Source organism: Contarinia nasturtii, unplaced genomic scaffold (genome assembly GCF_009176525.2).
Source record: "Contarinia nasturtii isolate CC-2019 unplaced genomic scaffold, AAFC_CNas_1.1 Cnas_scaffold_2229, whole genome shotgun sequence".
NCBI classification, from domain to species: domain Eukaryota; kingdom Metazoa; phylum Arthropoda; class Insecta; order Diptera; family Cecidomyiidae; genus Contarinia; species Contarinia nasturtii.
Genome location: NW_022199552.1, coordinates 68,128 through 88,058, shown reverse-complemented (window position 1 = coordinate 88,058; position 19,931 = coordinate 68,128). Strand labels below are relative to the sequence as shown.

Sequence of the window (19,931 nt, the reverse complement as noted above, 5' to 3'; positions counted from 1 at the left end):
TAACATTTACAATGCATATTCTTCTATTATATTTATTATTTCAAAATAGTTATTATATAAATCGGTTATATTGAATAATAATTTTGAAATTTTATAATTATATAAATAACCGTAATCAAGGGGCATTTTACTATATGCGAATGCCATTTTATACGGAATATATGAACATTTTTCTATTCATACATGAAATATACGAAGTAAAGTATATTCATCCGCATCAACATCTTAGAAAATTCGTACATTTCATTCGCAACCATTCGCGGATGCCGCATACGTCTTGCTAGATGCGACAAACTGTCGTGTGACATTTGTACATACACATTGCTGTGTTCAGTTTGTCGTAGCAGTTTCAAACACAATGTGATTGTTCTCAACTAAATTTGAAAAACAGTCGAAAAAAAAATTACAAGATTTTTTGTTGAATATTATTTTAGAAGCCGTATTCGATTCGAAAAGTGAGATTTTAGAAATAAATTCAGATAATATAAAAGAAATTGAAAGTTTCGTCAATCAAAATAAAAACCTTTCACAACGGTGCCTTACAGTGATTATATTACGAGTGACAAAGATTTATTTACCATTTTAGAAAAATTTCACTCAATATTACCAAAAAAATATCAATTCGGCTTGAATCTCTGTCAACTAATCTGTCACTTTGACTTTTTGAATGTAAAAATATGACTTTTCATATGCGCCATCCGCAAAATGTGTATGAAACATTCGACACCGTCCGCAAATTCGTATGAAACATCCGCCACCATTCGCAAAATTTGTATGAAACATTCGCTCGCATATGGAACATTCGTATAAGTCGGAACCCCCTAGACCGTAATCTTAACACATTTATATTTATTTTGATAGTAATAATTCAGTTATTTTTTTTCCTAGTAAAGTTCGATTGTTCTGATCTGTCATCATTGTAAAGTGACCACCGTTTACAGGAATAATGCGCACGTCTGAAAGATGGTTACTGTCCCATTCAATTTTTGGAAAATTATACATTTTACTAAAATCACCAACACTTTTTTGTGTTTGAATATTTTTAGCAAAGTACATATTACGACCATGTGACTGATCAAACTCTGATGCCTTAAGCAAATTTACGGTAATTGGTAGTGAATTGATCTTATACCCTGCACATATATTATGGTAATGAGCCCGTTGTTTCGATAACAATGCTTCCCATTCGATATCTGCATTTTTCAAATCAACGTTTTTTAATTTAACTTCTTCAATTGCTTCATTTAGACGCAATTTACTTACACGTTCCCACCACTCTATATCATTTAACGTTTTGAAGAAGGCAGATTTCAATGTAATAGAATACAAAAACCAATTAGTATCACTCGTTTTTGTGAGAGGAGACGTGTCGATTAAACCCAAAAATGAGACTGGGTAGCCACTGTTTATAAGTTGATTTGCTATTTCATAAGCTAGAATACCTCCAGAGGAGTAACCAGCTATAGCACAAGGGCCATCCGGCAGTACTTTCTTCATCAGCGAAATCATTGTATTGGCCATTTCTACAACGGATGATGGCTGCTCTTTTTCTGGTGAAAACCACGGTAACACATAAACAGGAACACTTTCATCAATCTCGTGTGCTAGTTCAAAAGCATATGAAATGTCTCCATAACCATCTGGTAAGAAAAATATGGGTATCTGATCGCCACGATGACGAACTGGAATAGCTTCATCACAATACAGTTTGTTGGGAGAGTTAGTTATTCTCTCTGCCAAGTCTTTGAGTATTGGAAAGGAAAACAAACCGCGCGCATCAACGTGTATATTATAGTATTTCTTTGCCAGGTTGGAAAATTTCATCACCATCAATGAATGTCCGCCCAACGCAAAGAAATTGTCATTTCGACTGATTCGCTCAATACCCAACAGTTCACTCCAGATTGCAGCCAGTTTTTCTTCCAATTCGCCACGCGGCTCTTCATATAGTTGACGGGCAAATGCTTCATCGTCCGGCGTTGGAAGTGCACGTCGGTCTAATTTGCCATTTGGTGTGAGTGGCAATGATGATAGACACACATATGCTGCTGGCACCATATAATCAGGTAATAGAGTAGCCAGATATGTACGTAAATTGTTGGCGAGTGACGCATCTGGATCGGCCACTACATAGGCAACAAGATTGTTATTACTATCGGGTCCGTCCTTCAGTAGCTGTACGGCCGCTTCGCGCACCAAAGGATGTTCTACTAAACGGGCCTCAATTTCGCCGGGCTCAATTCGGAAACCACGGATTTTAACCTGTTGATCAGTACGTCCTAGATACACTAGATTTCCGTCAGGCAAATAACGAGCCAGATCACCGGTACGATACATGAGTGCTGTTGGATTTTCACTGAATGTATCAGGTAAAAATCGTTCTGTTGTGAGTTCGGGTTTTTTTAGATAGCCTCTGGTCACACCAGCACCGCCAATATATAGTTCTCCTTCAGCCCCCAATGGAACCGGTTCACCACGTGAATCCAACAGATATATTTGTACGTTCGATATCGGACGACCAATGGGTATAGAGGGACTGTTAAAATTTATGGGGCATATCCAGTTGGTCGCACAGTTGGTTGTTTCGGTTGGACCATAACCATTGAAAACCTTAGTTTCGTTAGCAGCAGCTTGGAGCAATGATAACGAAGGCGGCTCGCCCACAAATTCCAACGTCTGTATGTCCTTTAAATTGGTCAACGCTTTAGTGTTTCGGAACAGAGCGGGAGGTAAAGTTGCATGGGTAATCTTCTCGGTACTTAGAAAGTCAAGCAAAGCAGTGTCACTGTGACGTATTTCTTCGTTAAGTATGCAAAGACATGCTCCATTTGTTAGAGCTCTCATGATTTCATCCATGCTAACGTCAAATGAGCAGGATGCAAATTGCAAAATACGACTCTTGGGAGTTATCCCGAAAATAGAAGTTTGTGTATGTGCCAAGTTGAATAAAGACTGATGCTCAACCATCACACCTTTCGGTGTTCCAGTAGAACCGGATGTATATATTACGTAAGCCAAATGGTTTGGATTGAGTCCCAATATGCACGCGTCCGAATTTTGGGTTGATAGATCGTCTGGTAACGGCTGATCCAAATTAATCACTGGTATATCATGAACTCCAAGTGCCTCTTGACCAGTGGAATCTGCCAACAAATACAATGGATCCGCATCCACCAAAATGTTTCGTAACCGTTGACTTGAGTAGACTGGATCGAGTGGTACATAAGCGGCACCGGCTTTCAAAATGCCTAATATGGCTACGATCATTTTTGTGCTGCGTTTAACACAAATTGCGATGAGATCATCTGGCTTTACTCCCCGCGTGATCAAATGATGTGCCAATCGGTTAGCTTGTGCATTGAGTTCAGCATAACTCAAAGTTTCCCCTTCAAATTCCACCGCTATGGCTTGACCGCTACGCTCCACTTGTGCCTCAAATAATTGATGAAGACAACAAACAGGTGGATAATCGACAGTCGTTCGATTCCAACTATGTAATAGCATATCATGTTCTTCTGGTGGCATGACCGTCAATGTTCGTAAAGGCTGCTGTGGTGTGTGTGTTAATACATAGGAAAGCGTGAGGAGAGCCTGTTGCATATAACCACAAATCCGTGCCGCTGATATTGGAGACACCACTTGGGCTGTCAGAGTCAGTGCCTCACTGTCGTCCTCTACCGCCAGGTTTATTGGATAATTAGTTCGCTCCTCTGCGCCCAAGAATGAGACCCCATGGATCGTCGTAGTGACCTCCCTGCTCGGCTGATTATGACGATAATTCAATAACGCATTGAAAAGTGGCAAACTTGCTGGCACTCCGCTACAACGTTGCGCCAACGCAAGCGATGCATTATCATGTTCTAGCAATGCACTCAAACGAAAGTGAGTATGACGCACGGCGCTCTCTACCGTCCTCTCATCGATATCCAGCCTAATTGGTAGCGTGTTTATCATTAACCCTAATGAACTGTCATTCTCTCCGGAGTGTAAACGACCGGATAGTACGGTGCCGAAGACAACTGTCTTGTGTCCACTGGCTTTAGCAAGTACTTGTGCCCAAGCCAAATGACAAAGGCTGGCCAAGCTAACATGTAAATGAAGTGCATGCTCCCGTAACTGATTATTAAGCTCCTGTGGTAACTCAAGATGCACTTCATCAATCTCAGTCCCATCGCCATGAACGTCGCTCAGATCAAACGGAAGGGTTGGTGTATCAACATCAGCAAGCATTTCTTCGAAGAACTTAGTGTGTTCGGTTTGGCTAACTCCTAGTTGAGCTTGAGCCACTACATGACGGAATGGTGTGGGTGTGGCCAACTGTTCACTCTGTCCTTCGATAATGGCTTGCACTTCTACATTCACTCTTTCTAGTGTTGTGTGGTCAGTGATTAAATGGTGCATGAGAATCATTGCCACCCAATTATCTTCAGACGTTTGAGCGGCAAATACACGTAGCAAAGGTGCTTGGGTCAGGTCTAGTTTGTAGTGACGTGGATTAAAGCGGCTATTTAATTGTTCTAGAACCGATTCATTGGTTTCATCCAATGTGACTTCGGTGAGTATTGGAGGGACTTGACGTAAAACGATTTGTGCCGGTTCACTGAGTCCTTCCCAGATGAAGGCGGTTCGCAGAATATCATGTCGTTCAATTACCCGTTTCAGCGCGATTGCGTAGTCATCAAGTTTTTCACGATCACTAAATTGTAAATGACGCATTCTTAAGTATGGATCGCCTTGCTCGGCCATCATATGATGAAACAAGATGCCTTCTTGTAATGGTGCTAACCCATAAATATCTTGAATATTGGCTATACCACCCGGCACATGTTCTACTAGAAAATCAATCTCCGATTGAGATAGGCTAATAAGAGGTAAAATATCTGGAGTAATCTTCGTGCTGTCTTCAGTAATCATATTGGGTGGAATACTTAACGACTGATGTTTGCCGAGAGTTTCTGCTAGTGCAAATAAGGTGGGAGCATCAAATATTTTCTTGACACTGGTATCCAATCCGGCCTTTCGTAATAGTGCTACCATTCGTACAATCAGCAAAGAATGCCCGCCCAACGCAAAGAAATTGTCATTTCGACTGATTCGCTTAATACCTAACAGCTCACTCCAGATTTCAGCCAGTTTTTCTTCCATTTCGCCTCGCGGCTCTTCATATAGTTGATGGGCAAATGCTTCATCGTCCGGTGCTGGAAGTGCACGTCGGTCCAATTTGCCATTTGGTGTGAGTGGTAATGATGATAGACACACATATGCTGCTGGCACCATATAATCAGGCAATAGAGATTTCAAATACGTACGTAGATTGTTGGCGAGTGATGCATCAGGATTGGCTACTACATATGCCACCAGACGGGTATCACTATCAATCCCATTCTTCCATGGCTGTACAACCGCTTCGCGCACCAAAGGATGTTCCACTAAATGAGCTTCAATTTCACCAGGCTCAATTCGGAAACCACGAATTTTAACCTGTTGGTCAATGCGTCCCAAAAATACTAAATTTCCATCAGGCAAATAGCGTGCCAGATCACCAGTGCGATACATGCGTTCCGATGGTTTGTCACTGAATGGATCGGACAAAAAGCACTCGGCGGTAAGTTCAGATCGGTTGAGGTAGCCACGAGCCACACCAGCGCCGCCAATATACAGTTCTCCTTCGGCTCCCAATGGTACCGGTTCACCTTGTGCATTTAAGAGGTAAATACGATTATTAGATATTGGACGACCGATTGGTATTGAATGGCTATCAAAATCAATTGGACACGACCAAGTGGTCGCAGCTATGGTTGTCTCAGTTGGACCATAGCCATTGAAAACTGCAGTATGCCTAACGGCAGTTTTTAGCAAGGATAACGACGGTGTTTCGCCACCTAAAATCAAAGTCTTCAACCCAGTTGAATCGATTAGTTTTTGTGTGTTTCGGAAGATAGCCGGCGGTAAAGGCGCATGGGTAATCTTTTCGTCATTCATATATCTAATCAAGGAATTATCCATTCGACGTACTATTTCGTTTGGTATGCAAAGACATGCTCCACTTGTCAAAGTTGTTAGAATTTCGCCAACACTATTATCAAAACAGCAAGAAGCATACTGTAAAAAGCGGCTCTTCAGAGTTATATCAAAAATGAAAGCAAGACTTTGAACCAAATTGAGCAGAGAGTGATGCTCTACCATCACCCCTTTCGGTCTTCCGGTGGAACCAGAAGTATAAATTATATATGCCAAATGAGATGAAGTAAGGCCGAGTTTAGAGAAATCCGGGTTATCACTCGACAGGCCATTGGGTAACATATGGTCCAAATTAACCACAGACACATGATGATCTCCAAGTGCTTTTTGGCCAGTGGAATCTGCCAACAAACACATTGGATCGGCGTCCCTCAGAATATTTCTTAGCCGTTCACTATTGTATTCAGGATCGAGTGGTACATAAGCGCCGCCGGCTTTCAAAATACCTAGTATAGCTACAATCATTTTTGTGCTGCGCTTAACGCAAAGTGCAATGCGATCATCTGGCTTAACACCTTTGGAAATCAGATAGTGTGCTAGTTGATTTGATTGTGTATTGAGTTCATCATAGTTCAAAGTTTCTCCTTCACATTCCACCGCAATCGCTGAACCGTCACGCCTGACTTGTTCTTCGAACAACTGATGGATGCACTTCTTAGCAGGATAAGTTATATCAGTTTGGTTCCAGATATTGAGAAGCAGTTCGCGTTCAGCTTTGGGTAGTAAATTCAGTCGGCCAATGGGTTTCTGTGATTGATCTATGCTATGAGCAGATGCAAGTAAAACCAGCAAATGTGATGATATACGGTTTACTTCCTCCTCTGATATCTTATTATTATCATAGATCCAACGAAAAGAGCCATTATTTTTGTTGATCTGAAGCGTAAGCAAACTGCCGTGAGCGTCTTTCGAGGGGCATTCTTCTTGCGTGTTGATGAGGGACACGGCCAATTCCCAGTGTCTATCGCTGCGCAAGTCATTTGAGGAACATATGGCATGTCGAACGATCAAATCAGACAAGCATGGTAAGTTGTTAACCATTTCCTTGCAATCTCTCTCTACGTTGGCCACAACGCTTGAAAAGGTTTCACTGAAATCGATGGATGTCGAAAATGGTACAGTTTCAGCAAAAATCCGTGTTGCCAATACATCATCATTTTGGTAAATTTCATTCGATTCAGTTGCATCCCATCCGATCTGTAATTGTGACATTTGGGTATGTCGAGCGATGTAAATGAGCCATGCGGCAATAAGCTCTGTTGCACTGAATCTTACAGGTGATAAATCTTGAAAATCAGATGCGGCCCATACCGGTGGTTGATTAGCATAGTTTTGCACAATTGAAAGTTTACATAATTCAAAGTTGGCAAGACAATGAGACCAATGTGGATTCGATAGCATGACCTGTGCATATGTTGCGCCTAAAAATTCGGCTTGTTCAGGAGTTATTACTGGAAGTAGATCACCTGCGAGAAGATGACATTGATTGGCAAGTATCCGAGCTGATGTGGCTCGCCCACTTTCATCAAGGAAATCACTTATTTTAACAACTCCATCTGCAACAGCAACGTGCCAAGCATTTTCGTCAATTGCCAATAATGTTCCCGGTGCTTCCGTGCGTATATTCATATCATTTACGCGTTTCAGTCCACTGATGCTCACCGCTCGATCGATAAGAAGTACTTTTGAGGTTGCAAAAGGACTGGGACCGCTTCCTACCCATGTTTTAGAATTCACGAGACGTACTAATGAATCGACACATCGACCCCACTGCAGAAATCCAGCTGCAACTGGAGTTCTTCGATTTGCATAAAAGCTCTCATTCTGCTCGTTCGTGGAGACAGCACGACAGCGTTCATTAAGTGTGGCTACGGTAGTATTCGGAGCACTAACAACAAGAGCCAAAATGAAATTGAAACGATCTTTTAAAGCAACAAGTTGTTCTTTTGAATGCCCTTCCACAATATCATCAAACATGATGTCAAGACGACCATTTGGACGTTCAGACCAGAATGTTATTTGTAATTCGTTGGTATCGATGTTTGTGCCAAAATGATGTGTGGAACTGCAATTTTCAAATTCCTGTCTATTATCACGAAGCATAACATTGATGTGTGGTCCAAAATTGGCGTGTCGTAGAATTTCCTCGATGCGATAACGTTGATGGGCAAGAACGGATTTAGTTTCTTGAGCAACATTCATAAAGACTTCTTTGAGCGTAGCATAGTCAGGTATGCACAATAGCAGTGGCACGATATTAGATGTCATGCCAAGTTCTCGTCTCAAATACGTTCCACTCACTGGTAAGCTGAGGCTTACATATTCATTGCCATGTAGGCTTCGAAACAATAGTTTTGATACGCCAATATAGAGAATGGATTCTGGAATATGCATTTCTGCTGCTATCTGTTGAAGTTTTTGGCGTTCGCTGATACTCAATGAGTGTGTATAACGATTAGTGATTTTGTTCAACAGAGAATCGACATTTCGCTGTGTGTAAGCATGGTGCTTCAATGACTGCACTCGATCTTTCCAAAATTTCTCGTCTTGTTTATGCTCTACTGAAGCTTTATAGGCGAGGTCCGCTTGAGCGAGTGCATCAAAATGTAATTCAGGCAAAATAACGATTGGTTTGCCTTGTTTTAAATTATTATAAGCGTTAATGATCATGTCATCGAACTTAGAGTGGGATCTGCCATCGATAATGCTGTGATGAGCTTTTTCATGAAGGACATGCGTATTGTTATCGACGATGTAGAAAATAAATTCAGACAATTTATCGTCGGTTATAACACAGGGCTGATTTTCGGCCTTTCTCATTCTTTTTAATGCCTCATCGAACGGCTTGGAGTGATTGCTGATATCAATTGTTCTCATATTTGGACGTATATTTCGATCATGTATCTGCCAGAGTTCTCCATCCGAATAAGCAAACCGTGTTTGGAATAAAGGGATCTGCAAAGCAAGCTGACTGATCGCATTTGTTAGAGCTTCCAAATCCAATGGACCACGGATAATCATGTAAGATGAAATGTTGCATTTACTTTCAGGACGCATTTGTTGAATAAGAAACATCTCGCGCTGGGCACGCGTCGTAATACTTCGCACCAATGAAGCATCGGGGAGAGTGAGCTCACCATTAGATTGGTTCTTCATCGTAATACAAAAATTCTGTGTAGTCATGGTACGAAAAAGATTAAGGAATGAGTTAAAAGCAGAGAATATCATACGGCTTGCTATAAGCAGCTTGCTTGCCTGCGTCGCCTATCGTGCGGCAAGCAAGGAAACATGCGGACACATATACGGCAAACGAACCATATCTACTACACGGTTTTCGTACGTGCAACCAATACGTCTACATAGATACCGCATCTCGCACGAACGAAAACTGTTTGGTACATATGGTTCGTTTGCCGTATATGTGTCCGCATGTTTGGTTGCTTGCCGCACGATAGGCGACGCAGGCAAGCAAGCTCTATATAGCAAGCCATTTGACAAACACTGGTTAAAAGCAACCATCATGATTCATGAGTGCCTCGACAAATCGCCAACTTGTCACATTTATGAATATTGTTGCACATTTGCATGACCAATTTCACATCGTAAAACATCGTATTGCATTTCAAGTTCTACCGATCATGATAGTTGGTTAAAACACACTAATAAAACAAAAACTGTATCCTATTTGATCGCTATCTTCACCGTAACTGACATGATGTCATTGTGGTTTTTTTTTGAAGACTCTAAACCAATGAAATTTTAAACACAATCATTTAAACCCTTGTGGAAAATTACTGACTGACTAGTCAGTTAACTAATTTAGGACGTTTTAGGCCAAATCCAACTGAGATTGACGTTATTTTAAGTTGAATTGTTCGATTTTTCCGTCAATCCTAGTAGAGAAATAAAGAGTCTTACGGGAGTAAGACGAACTTTTCCGCACGGTGGTAGATGCGTATTTTATTAAGCTAGTTCAAAATAATTTTAAAATTATTATCTTAAAGAGACCGAAAAATATGTTCAAACCTTGGCATCGAAATATTCTTTAATTTAATAGCAGAAGTACTCGAGAAAAGATTTTTCACACTTTCATGATGAACCCATTTGTGCGACACTTTTCATAACAAAGTCACAAAAAATTTGGATTTTTGTATGGGAGCCATGTCTGTATGCTACCTTAATGGTGTGAAACTTTGCACATGTTATTTTTTTCACAAGCCAAAAATTTTTTGTATGGGAGGTACCCCTAATTTTGATTGAAATCTCTTTAAACTTTCAGAATGTTATTTTTTTTTGTGTAAAGAAACTGTATCAAAAATTGATTGTATCTCAAAATTAAAATCGGGTTCGGTTTTCTCGTGCCAAAAAACCCACAATACATAAAGTCTAACTTTTGGACGAAAATTGGACTCTTCTTCATAGGTATAACTACAGGCATAAAATTGTTGTCCATCAACCAAAGTCGCTCAAAATCTAATGATTTCTATTCCTCGCGACCTCCAATCATCCTGTACAGTCAGATTTCTGCAAAGTACCTATTCCGTACCGAAATTATGCTCAAAGTGTCACACAGCTAGCGCCACGATGGAATTCAATGTAATCTATACTAAGTTGCCGCCAACTAGTGAAAAGACTGACAACAAACAACTGACTAGAACTCCATAGTTGTACGTAGTGGCACTAGCTGTGCTATAGTTTTGCATTTTATACAGTCTCTTATGGAACATAATTGCAGTGTGACCTATTCATTGCAATGTAGTCGGCTTTGAGGAAGAAACAGACATTTTTCGGAATCAAAATGAACGCAACTTGAGAAGTGTCGAGTATTTCAAAATCAACAACAAATTCTTGCGAATTAATCAATCGGCACCACACAATCAAATTTGCAAAAAATAGCTAGCGCTATTCAGATAGGAAAAAACCATCACTGCCCAAAATCATCATTAAAATTGATGTGTTCGATTAAAAATAGTCAGGGGAAAAGTTTAAATTGGAATTTAATTTGGTGAACTTTTATGTGTTCTCACTCACATTCAAATAAAATGGGTAAAGAATTCGACATTGTGAAATCGAAAGGTTCGGAAAACTTTCATTCGTGGAAATTCGCAATAGAAAATGTATTGGCTTTTCAAGAACTGTCAACTGCATTAAAGCCTGCAAGCACTTTGACACCAAATATAGCAGTCTTAACGGATGCAGCAAAACTGGCAAAAGCAAAAGCAATCATTTCACTTAGTGTTGAAACTCATATATATGTGCACATTCAAACGGCCGAATCAGCTCTTGAAATATGGAATATATTAAAAAACCTATATGAGGATCGTGGCCTTTCGAGTGAGATCTCGCTTTGGCACGAAGTAACTACAACAAGACTTGAGGATTGCGATAACATGAATGACTATATAGCCAAGCTAAAATCATCGTTTAATAAGCTGCATGGAATTGGTTTTCCGATGAATGACAGAGCAATAGTGGCGTTCACGCTTGCTGGACTTACTGAGGAATTTCGACCAGTAATATATAGTTTGGAAACAAATACGGAGCCGGTCACATCAGATTTCGTTAATTCTAAATTATTCGATCTACAGCTATCGAATGCATCAAGTGCTTTTTTCAACAAGGGGAAGAAATTCAAAAAACCAAAGAGAAAGTGTTTCTCTTGCGGATCCAAATTTCATCTTAGCAATGCATGTGACAAAAAGGAGTCGAAAAATGATCAAAATGATAAGAAATCTGATAGAAAAGATGATTCCAAGAAGAAAGCTGCATTTGTAACACTTATTTGCAAAGACGATACATTTGATGACGAATGGCATATTGATTCCGGCTGCGGACGTCATATGACACCCAGCGATAAAAATATGCGCAGTGTGAAGCATTTCAATATAAGTGAAATAACAAGTGCGAATAATGGCAAAATGAAAGTAGAAAAACGTGGAAAAGTGACGATCGAGCTAAAAGATACTGAAATTGAAGCAGACGATGTGCTACACATGCCTGATATTGTGGTGAATTTACTTTCAGTATATAAAATCTGCCAAAAGGGCAACATTGTGATTTTCAATAAAAATGCATGCACTATTAAAATGCAAACGGCGAAATTATTGTGAAGTGTACACCCAAGAATGGCGTATATAAAATCTGAAAAAAATCAGAAAAATGTTTATACAGCGATAAAGTATTTGAATCGAATGCACTCACGTGGCATCGACGCCTGGGGCACATGAACTTGAATACAATGCAAAAAATGAAAGCGAATATATCAGGTATCAACTATGTGGGTGGTGAACGATCAGCTAAACAATGTGAAATTTGTGCGCGTGCAAAAAGTTGTCGTAAGTGAAACTCGATCCAAAGACATTCTTGAGTTAATACACACCGACTTAATGGGACCGATGGAAACTGCATCGATTAACAAAAAGAAATATTGTTTAACTGATCGTTCCGAGTATCACTTACGTTTTATATTGACAATGTATTTGAACGCGACTCGATTTAAGAAGCGCCATCTCTGTCACGCCAGGTTCTCATATATTTTTTTCTTGCAAATAAAATTGCAAAATTGTATAAATTGAATAAGTTTTGCAATAATAATAACGAAAATAATTAATAGAATTTATATTAAGTATAAAACACTTCTTTCGAAGTTCTCACTGTGACGCAATACTGTAAATCTGAAAATGTTCTGATATAAATTTTCAGTGACGCGTTCGTTCATATACATTATACATACAAATATTAATATTGCGTCGCCTCTTTTACCTCAAGAGAACGATAACATGTAAACAACACGAAAATAATAGAATTCAATGAAAACAGCACTTTTTTTGCTTATTATTTTTGATTATGACATTAAACACGTCTTTTGTTTGTGTTAGACTTTCAGAGGCGACGCAATATTAATATTTGTATGTATATGAACGAACGCGTCACTGAAAATTTATATCAGAACATTTTCAGATTTACAGTATTGCGTCACAGTGAGAACTTCGAAAGAAGTGTTTTATACTTATATCAATAGTTTTTTTAGTATGTTGATGACAAAATCCTAACGCTAAGTGTGTTGAGACTTAATTTTATCGTAAAATAAATGTCATACTCGGTTTTCCCGTACCAAAAACCCCCAAATACCAATTTTTATAGCAATCGAATAAAAGCCAATTTTTCCCGAAATATTATTAAGTTCACACTTTTACCAATTTTTACCAAATAAAAGAATGTTGTCGTTTCAAAATGTCTATATCGGCTCAAAATTGAGTGCGCTTTCGATCTATAAGGAAAAAATCGAAGCAAAACATACATTTTTTCAAGATAAATGACGATTAACTTCGATTTTCATCGATTTTCCCCCATTTTTTGGATCAGTCATTCTGATATAACCTTTTCCGCTGAATTTTTTTTTTCAAAATTTCTCTATTGCTTCATCAAGATGACCTTAATGACTTTCCAATAAGCTAAGAATGACGTGATTCTGTTAAAAAACACCCCGTATACCTGTGATCAAAAATGGCCAAAAATTGAAAATTTGCTGAAAAAAAAATTTCAACTCCGGAGTATTTTTTAAAAAAAACGAATTTTCCCAGATATGACACATACGCCAAATCATCACATATTTGGTCCCTAACAAACGCCTAGTTTTTTGATTTTTTTCATAGACGCATTTTTTTAAAAATTTGGATCACGTGAAAAAAGTCATGGTCATTTTTCGCCGAAAATGTCACATAACAAGCCACCTGGTGGACATTTTTGAAAATTTTTCCATTTTCCAGGTGAGTCTTTTACCTTTCCAACGACGTATAAATCATTGTGGTACCTTACAGATGGCCAGAAAAATGTGTGATTGATGAAAAACTCAAATACGGCCTCCCCAAAATGTTCGACCCCAGACCAAAACCACTTACGCAACGAATTTTTTGAAACTGAGAAATTAGTTTGCTTAGTTTTCAGTCTACTTTCGAAAAAAAATAATTTCACACAATTTAAAAGAAACTACGGACAGCCATACAAACACCTCAACCGGCCAATTTCGAGGTTTTTGGCCATTTTTGGCAAATTGACCATATGTCGGCCACTTTTCAACCGATCATGATGATCTTTTTTTTAACATTATCTACGCACTCCCTGGATTCCGAATATGGCCAAAAAAAAATTCTAAAAAATCATTTCGGTGGTCAAAAATCGAAAAAAATGAATTTTCAGCGATTTTTTCAAAAAAATGTTTTCCCCCTGGCGGCCAAACTTTGAAATTTTTAAATTTTTTTTGCGGATTCTTAATTTGGTGCCCGAGCACTACTAAAATATGCAAAAAATCCTTTCCAAAAGTCAGCGGTATCGATTTTCATTTCTTTAACGTATATATAGAGTGACGCAAAATATACATATTTCATATGTATAGGGGTATTGCGTCACTATAATAAATAAAAAAAAATGAAAAAAACACACAAATATTTTATATTATATGATATGTAGCTTTGCCTTGTAGACCATGTAGAGATGGTTACGTGGAGAAAATATGTATTTGTCAAACATTGATATCTGTCAAAAGAAATAACGTAAACAACACGAAGTGAAGCTATTCTGGTGAATCATATAATATAAAATATTTGCTAGAATATTTGTGTGTTTTTTCAATTTTTTTTATTTATTATAAATTCTATTAAATATTTTCGTTATTATTATTGCAAAACTTATTCAATTTATACAATTTTGCAATTTTATTTGCAAGAAAAAAATATATGAGAACCTGGCGTGAAAGAGATGGCGCTTCTTAAATCGAGTCGCGTTGAAGGCCGACTGTAAGTGAGAGTAGGCACCCATATAGTTGATACCTGATATATTCGCTTTCATGTTTTGCATTGTATTCAAGTTCATTAACATGGCTACATAGATCTGTTGTTTAGTGAGATACGTATAACAATAAAATGAAAGAATGAAGAGAGCGTATATCTGTATGTATGCATCAGCACAGATGTACAGCTCTGTGTGGCCATACTATTGTTGTTGTTTTTTCTCCTCTTTTTCGTTTCAATTCGACTGATCTAAATCAAGTTCACTGACATAAATAAGGATGGCGCGGGTGAAAAGTTCCCGTAAAAATATTTCTCCAATCTCATAATAATATTTCTCCAATCTCGGTTGGTTTTTTCCTATTGAATTCGATCCATTTTTTCCTTTGACTCATAAATACGTGCATTTTGAAAGTTTTATTAGTATCTAATTATTTATATATTTATCAATTTTCTCCTGTAACAGGACTGAAAATTGTATCATAACTCTATTATTGAAAAGATGTGGTTTTTAACGGTGATCAGATGTGTGTTACATCATTGATTCATACCTTTTTTCCCACCAATAGATGTATAAAAATTATGTATAAACTCAAACTAAGATTCAGCCAGTTCTTGGCGGTGAATAAATATTATTATTTTGAATATCAATTAGGTGCTTTAGAATTTAGAACTCAAAAGCTATTTTCTTTTATTCATTCCAAATATATTTTTAAAAAATCATCAAAGTTTTCAGAAATATTTTCCCAAATAAACACAAATACTTCACACACTTACTTCGTACTGTGTTTGATACTTCACAATAAATTTGTTTTTAATAAAAAAAAAACCACAATATTGAAAATCGTAAGTAAAAATTCTACACTTTTATATCTGAAAAGATAATGAATAAAATGAATTTTGGTATTGCTCTTTTTATACATTTTAGAAAGAGACGTTTTATGTTATAAAATTGAGAGTATTTCTTTATAATCGAGTGACAATTGCTGTCTGGAAGATATATTGTCTCATCGTTTTATTGGCAACGTGCTTTTAAAACTTGATTAGACACAAAACAACATATCCCTTGTGCAAAAGACTGACTGATGAATTTTGTTAACTGCAGTCGTTTAACCAGTTGATTATTAGTCTTGCTCCCATAAAAGGTATCATTTGGCTACTTAGCAGCCGCTGCTATATGGCAAAGTGAAAAAAACTTCAGCGCGTTGAATCAAAATGTAAAGACAGTAGCCAGTTATCAAAACAAAATGAAACTTACATACTTTGTATAAAAAAAGTCAATTTCCCATATTCCTTTAGTAACAAAATATGGTGTGGCTTTGATGTGCAATCATTTTGAGTCGCGTTTCGATATGCGAGCATACAACATTTTATTTTTATTCTAGATCGTTTACTTGATTAATTGATGTTAATTAAAGTTGTCTATTTCTTCAGTCAAATTTTCCCAAAATAGTCAGTCACTTTTTTTGCACACGGGAAATTTTTAGCAAAAAACAATTGCTCTCATCAAAGACATATTGAAGGCAAGGTTGAACAACAACCTCATAGAGAACTCCAGACTTATTTTTATAAATTTATAGATGTAATTCTTGATAAACACAAAAAACGTCTTTTACGGGCACCTCACAAAAACAAATCATACAAAGTCCATATGAATCGCGAAATCGCACTGGGTGTGCGGAAAAGTAACAAACTCAATGTACTGGAATCAATACACATCTATTAAAATAGAAACCACAACATAAACAGAGAACAACAATCATCATCTCTTTTCAAGATTATTCACTAAGCATATACATCATTATCTGTCTTACTCTAACCGGCTAGCGCCTTTAGTTAAAATTCTACAGCTGATGATGACGCTAGGGGCTTATGACAATTTGCAAATTTTTTGTGTACACATTTGTCAAAATTTGTTCAGATTTACGCAATATTTACATGATTTGCAACTCGACTGTATAAATACAGCTAATGAGAATGGTATTTTTGTTACACACATAAAAAAACTAACAAATTTTAACTATAAAATATTCATAAATTTACTATTGACGGCCTTAGAAGAAAACAATAACATACAGACAATTTGTGTAGACAAGTGTGCGATAGCGATTTTAACAACCATCATGACTGAGAGATGCCATGTTGTAAAAACGCATACAATGATTTTTGGATAGGATAGATGCGTAAGATCTTCGGAAGATCCGGATCCAAGCGTGCGTACGCTGACGCATGATGCATACATATATAATACGCATGCAAATTCGTTATTCTTATTTCGCATACTTTGATTCGCATGCCATAGCATTACGGAATAACGAATGTATGTATCATGCGGCTACGTACGCACACTTGGATCTGGATCTTGCGGAGATCTTACGGATCTATTCTATCCAAAAATCATTGTATGTAAAAACGCCATCTGGTAACGTGTGCGAATTGTGGTTGAAAACAACCGATATCAAAATTTAGTCAAGACAGAATCCAACAATTCTGTCTTTGTAATTACATACATTGATAACCACGTCAACAGATGACGCATTATTCTGCGACTTTTTTCTCGCCTATATTAATATACAGGGACTAAAGTTGAAAAAAATAAAGAGGCTTACGTACGCAAGCTGACTTTTCCGCATGGAACCGAAATTTTGTGAATAAACAGAAATGATGGTCTATGTATGGTTGCAGTAACTTAAATTACCGTGAAAACTTGTGAATATTATTTTCTTATCAAAATAAATAATCACACCAAGTTTAAAGAAATTTCAATCAAAAAAATAGCCTGTTCAAAGTTTCACATCATTACGGTACCACAAAGGCATGTCTTTCATACAAAAATAAATTTTTTTTTGGATTTTTGTATGAAAAGTCTGTAAAAAAATTGGCTGCATCTTAAGACTAACATCAGATTCGGGTTTCTCGTGCCAAAAAACCCCCCACTACACATTCTTTCAGCGTTCAAATTGAAAGAATATCATTTTAAGGCATTTTTCTCATAAGTGCCTTTTCACAGTCTAAGTTTTACACCGATCGATCAATGTCGTTGGAAATTTGACAAGATCTATTCCTTGTAGTGCCCAATCATCATTAAAGTCAGATTTTGAATTTCATGTCTGAGCACGAAACCATCGTGTCACCAAAATGGTTGAAAAATGATCAAAAAATGTATGGATGTGGGTACTCCATTCTGACCAAAAAAAAATACACCGGTCAACAGATATTGTTCAAAAACTAATCAGCACGTCTTCTAGTAGTCCCAAATCATCTTGCAAAGTCAGAATTTGAATTGAGTTTTTGGAAGAAGACCTATCGCGGTAACAAAAAAAGGAGCCACAGGACCTACCATCACTTACAATGGCAAATAATGTAAAAAACTGCATGATGGCGCCATCTCTATGTGCTCATGAAAATTAGAACAAAAAGTTTGTGTAGAATGTTAATTGTTTGAAGTTTGAATACGGAATCATTTGTTGTGACGTCTGTCATTTTACGCTCGATAAAGATATACCGTGTAAATTGAACAAAAACCGATTTATTATTTGTATTTAGTGAATTTGTGATGGAAAATAAATTGAAATTACTTTGCACAGTTTGTGTCATCGAAATTAACTGCGAGGACGTTGCATATCACATGGTTTTTCTTCACACAAAATCAGTTGACATTTTTGACTTTTTCGCACCAAAAAAAAAAATGTTTTAATTGCCTTTGGTGCTCGTTTGGATCGCGAGTTCAATGCCAAGCACATAGAGATGTCGCTCGGAACGTGAAGCTCAAAAAAAATATACAGGTGATATAGAAAGCAAGTGAGGGTAGCACAGGACACAGGACACATCACACACAGCGACGCACATTAATATGCCCCAAAATCATCTCCAATCGTGTTTTCTACATGAAATATGCATAGAAAACATGTTTTGGGGTGACTTTAATTTTTTGGCCTACTACAATACCTTTCCTACACTAGGTGTGCGGACAAGTAAAATGAAATTTGCCTCCACAGATTTATGATGGAGCGTGATAATGGCCTGAATGTTGGCTGAATTCGGTGAATTAAGGTCCAATCTCAATTTCCCGCTTGCTAACTCTTCGGGTGTAGTACAAAATTTCGCCGGAATAGCTCATTGAAATATAGATATTTTTCTATATCAAAAATGATAGATTCAAATTCAGGCCATTATCACGTTCTATCATAAATCTGCCTATGGCGTAATGATGCGAAAATTTATTTTCTTTTTTGAGCAGTACACTTAAGAAGCTGTATCGGATTGAACAGCTGAAGCCTTTTTAGCTGCGTTTAAACGATTTATCAGAAGAAGTGGTAATGTGGTAAAGTTATATATAGACCAAGAGCCACCGTGCAAATTACTTTTTTTTCTGTGTACGGCAGATTTTCATGAAATTATCATCTTCACACTGTGTACTGTCCGAATAATATCACTTTTTTCATTGTAATTGGGCGGATCGCGAGATCCGCGGTTTTATTCGCGCTACACGAAATAGTATACTTTTTTTGCACCAATACGGCAGATTTTTGTGTTAAATTCTTTGTTTTGATCCAGCTATATTGAAAAGTAAAAAATCTGCCCAAATGAGTGGGCAAATTGTTCAAAAACCAACAAAATAAACAATAATATTGATGAATTTGACACAAGGTATTGAACGCACCCATTGTATCAACTGACATTTGTGTTTCGTTGAGTAATGGTAGTGTCATATTATTGTTTATTTTGTTGTTTTTTGAACAATTTGCCCACTCATTTGGGCAGATTTTTTACTTTTCAATATAGTTGGATCAAAACGAAGAATTTAACACAAAAATCTGCCGTATTAGTGCGAAAAAAGTATACTATTTCGTGTAGCGCGAATAAAACCGCGGATCTCGCGATCCGCCCAATTACAATGAAAAAAGTGATATTATTCGGACAGTACACAGTGTGAAGATGATAATTTCATGAAAATCTGCCGTACACAGAAAAAAAAGTAATTTGCACGGTGGCTCTTGGTCTAATAGTGGGAAATTTTGTTAAAGCAAAGACGATTTTGCAATTGGAGACAATTCAAGCATTACCTAAGGGTTTTTGTTATTCATTTTTAATGAAAATAAATATCTCCACTAAATTGCCTTT

At 37.4% G+C, this 19,931-nt stretch overlaps 2 protein-coding genes across 2 annotated transcripts; one reads left to right on the top strand and one right to left on the bottom strand.

Moving 5' to 3' along the window:
• Positions 1-507: 507 nt before the first annotated feature.
• On the bottom strand, positions 508-8,922 carry LOC116348076 (linear gramicidin synthase subunit D-like). Its single transcript, XM_031778938.1, has one exon. It carries the CDS (start codon positions 8,896-8,898, stop codon positions 850-852), a length of 8,049 nt encoding a protein of 2,682 aa, XP_031634798.1. The 5' UTR covers positions 8,899-8,922; the 3' UTR covers positions 508-849.
• Positions 8,923-11,063: 2,141 nt separating this feature from the next.
• On the top strand, positions 11,064-12,131 carry LOC116348025. The gene has a single exon (XM_031778875.1). The coding sequence runs from the start codon at positions 11,064-11,066 to the stop codon at positions 12,129-12,131; it is 1,068 nt and encodes a 355-aa protein (XP_031634735.1).
• Positions 12,132-19,931: the final 7,800 nt, after the last annotated feature.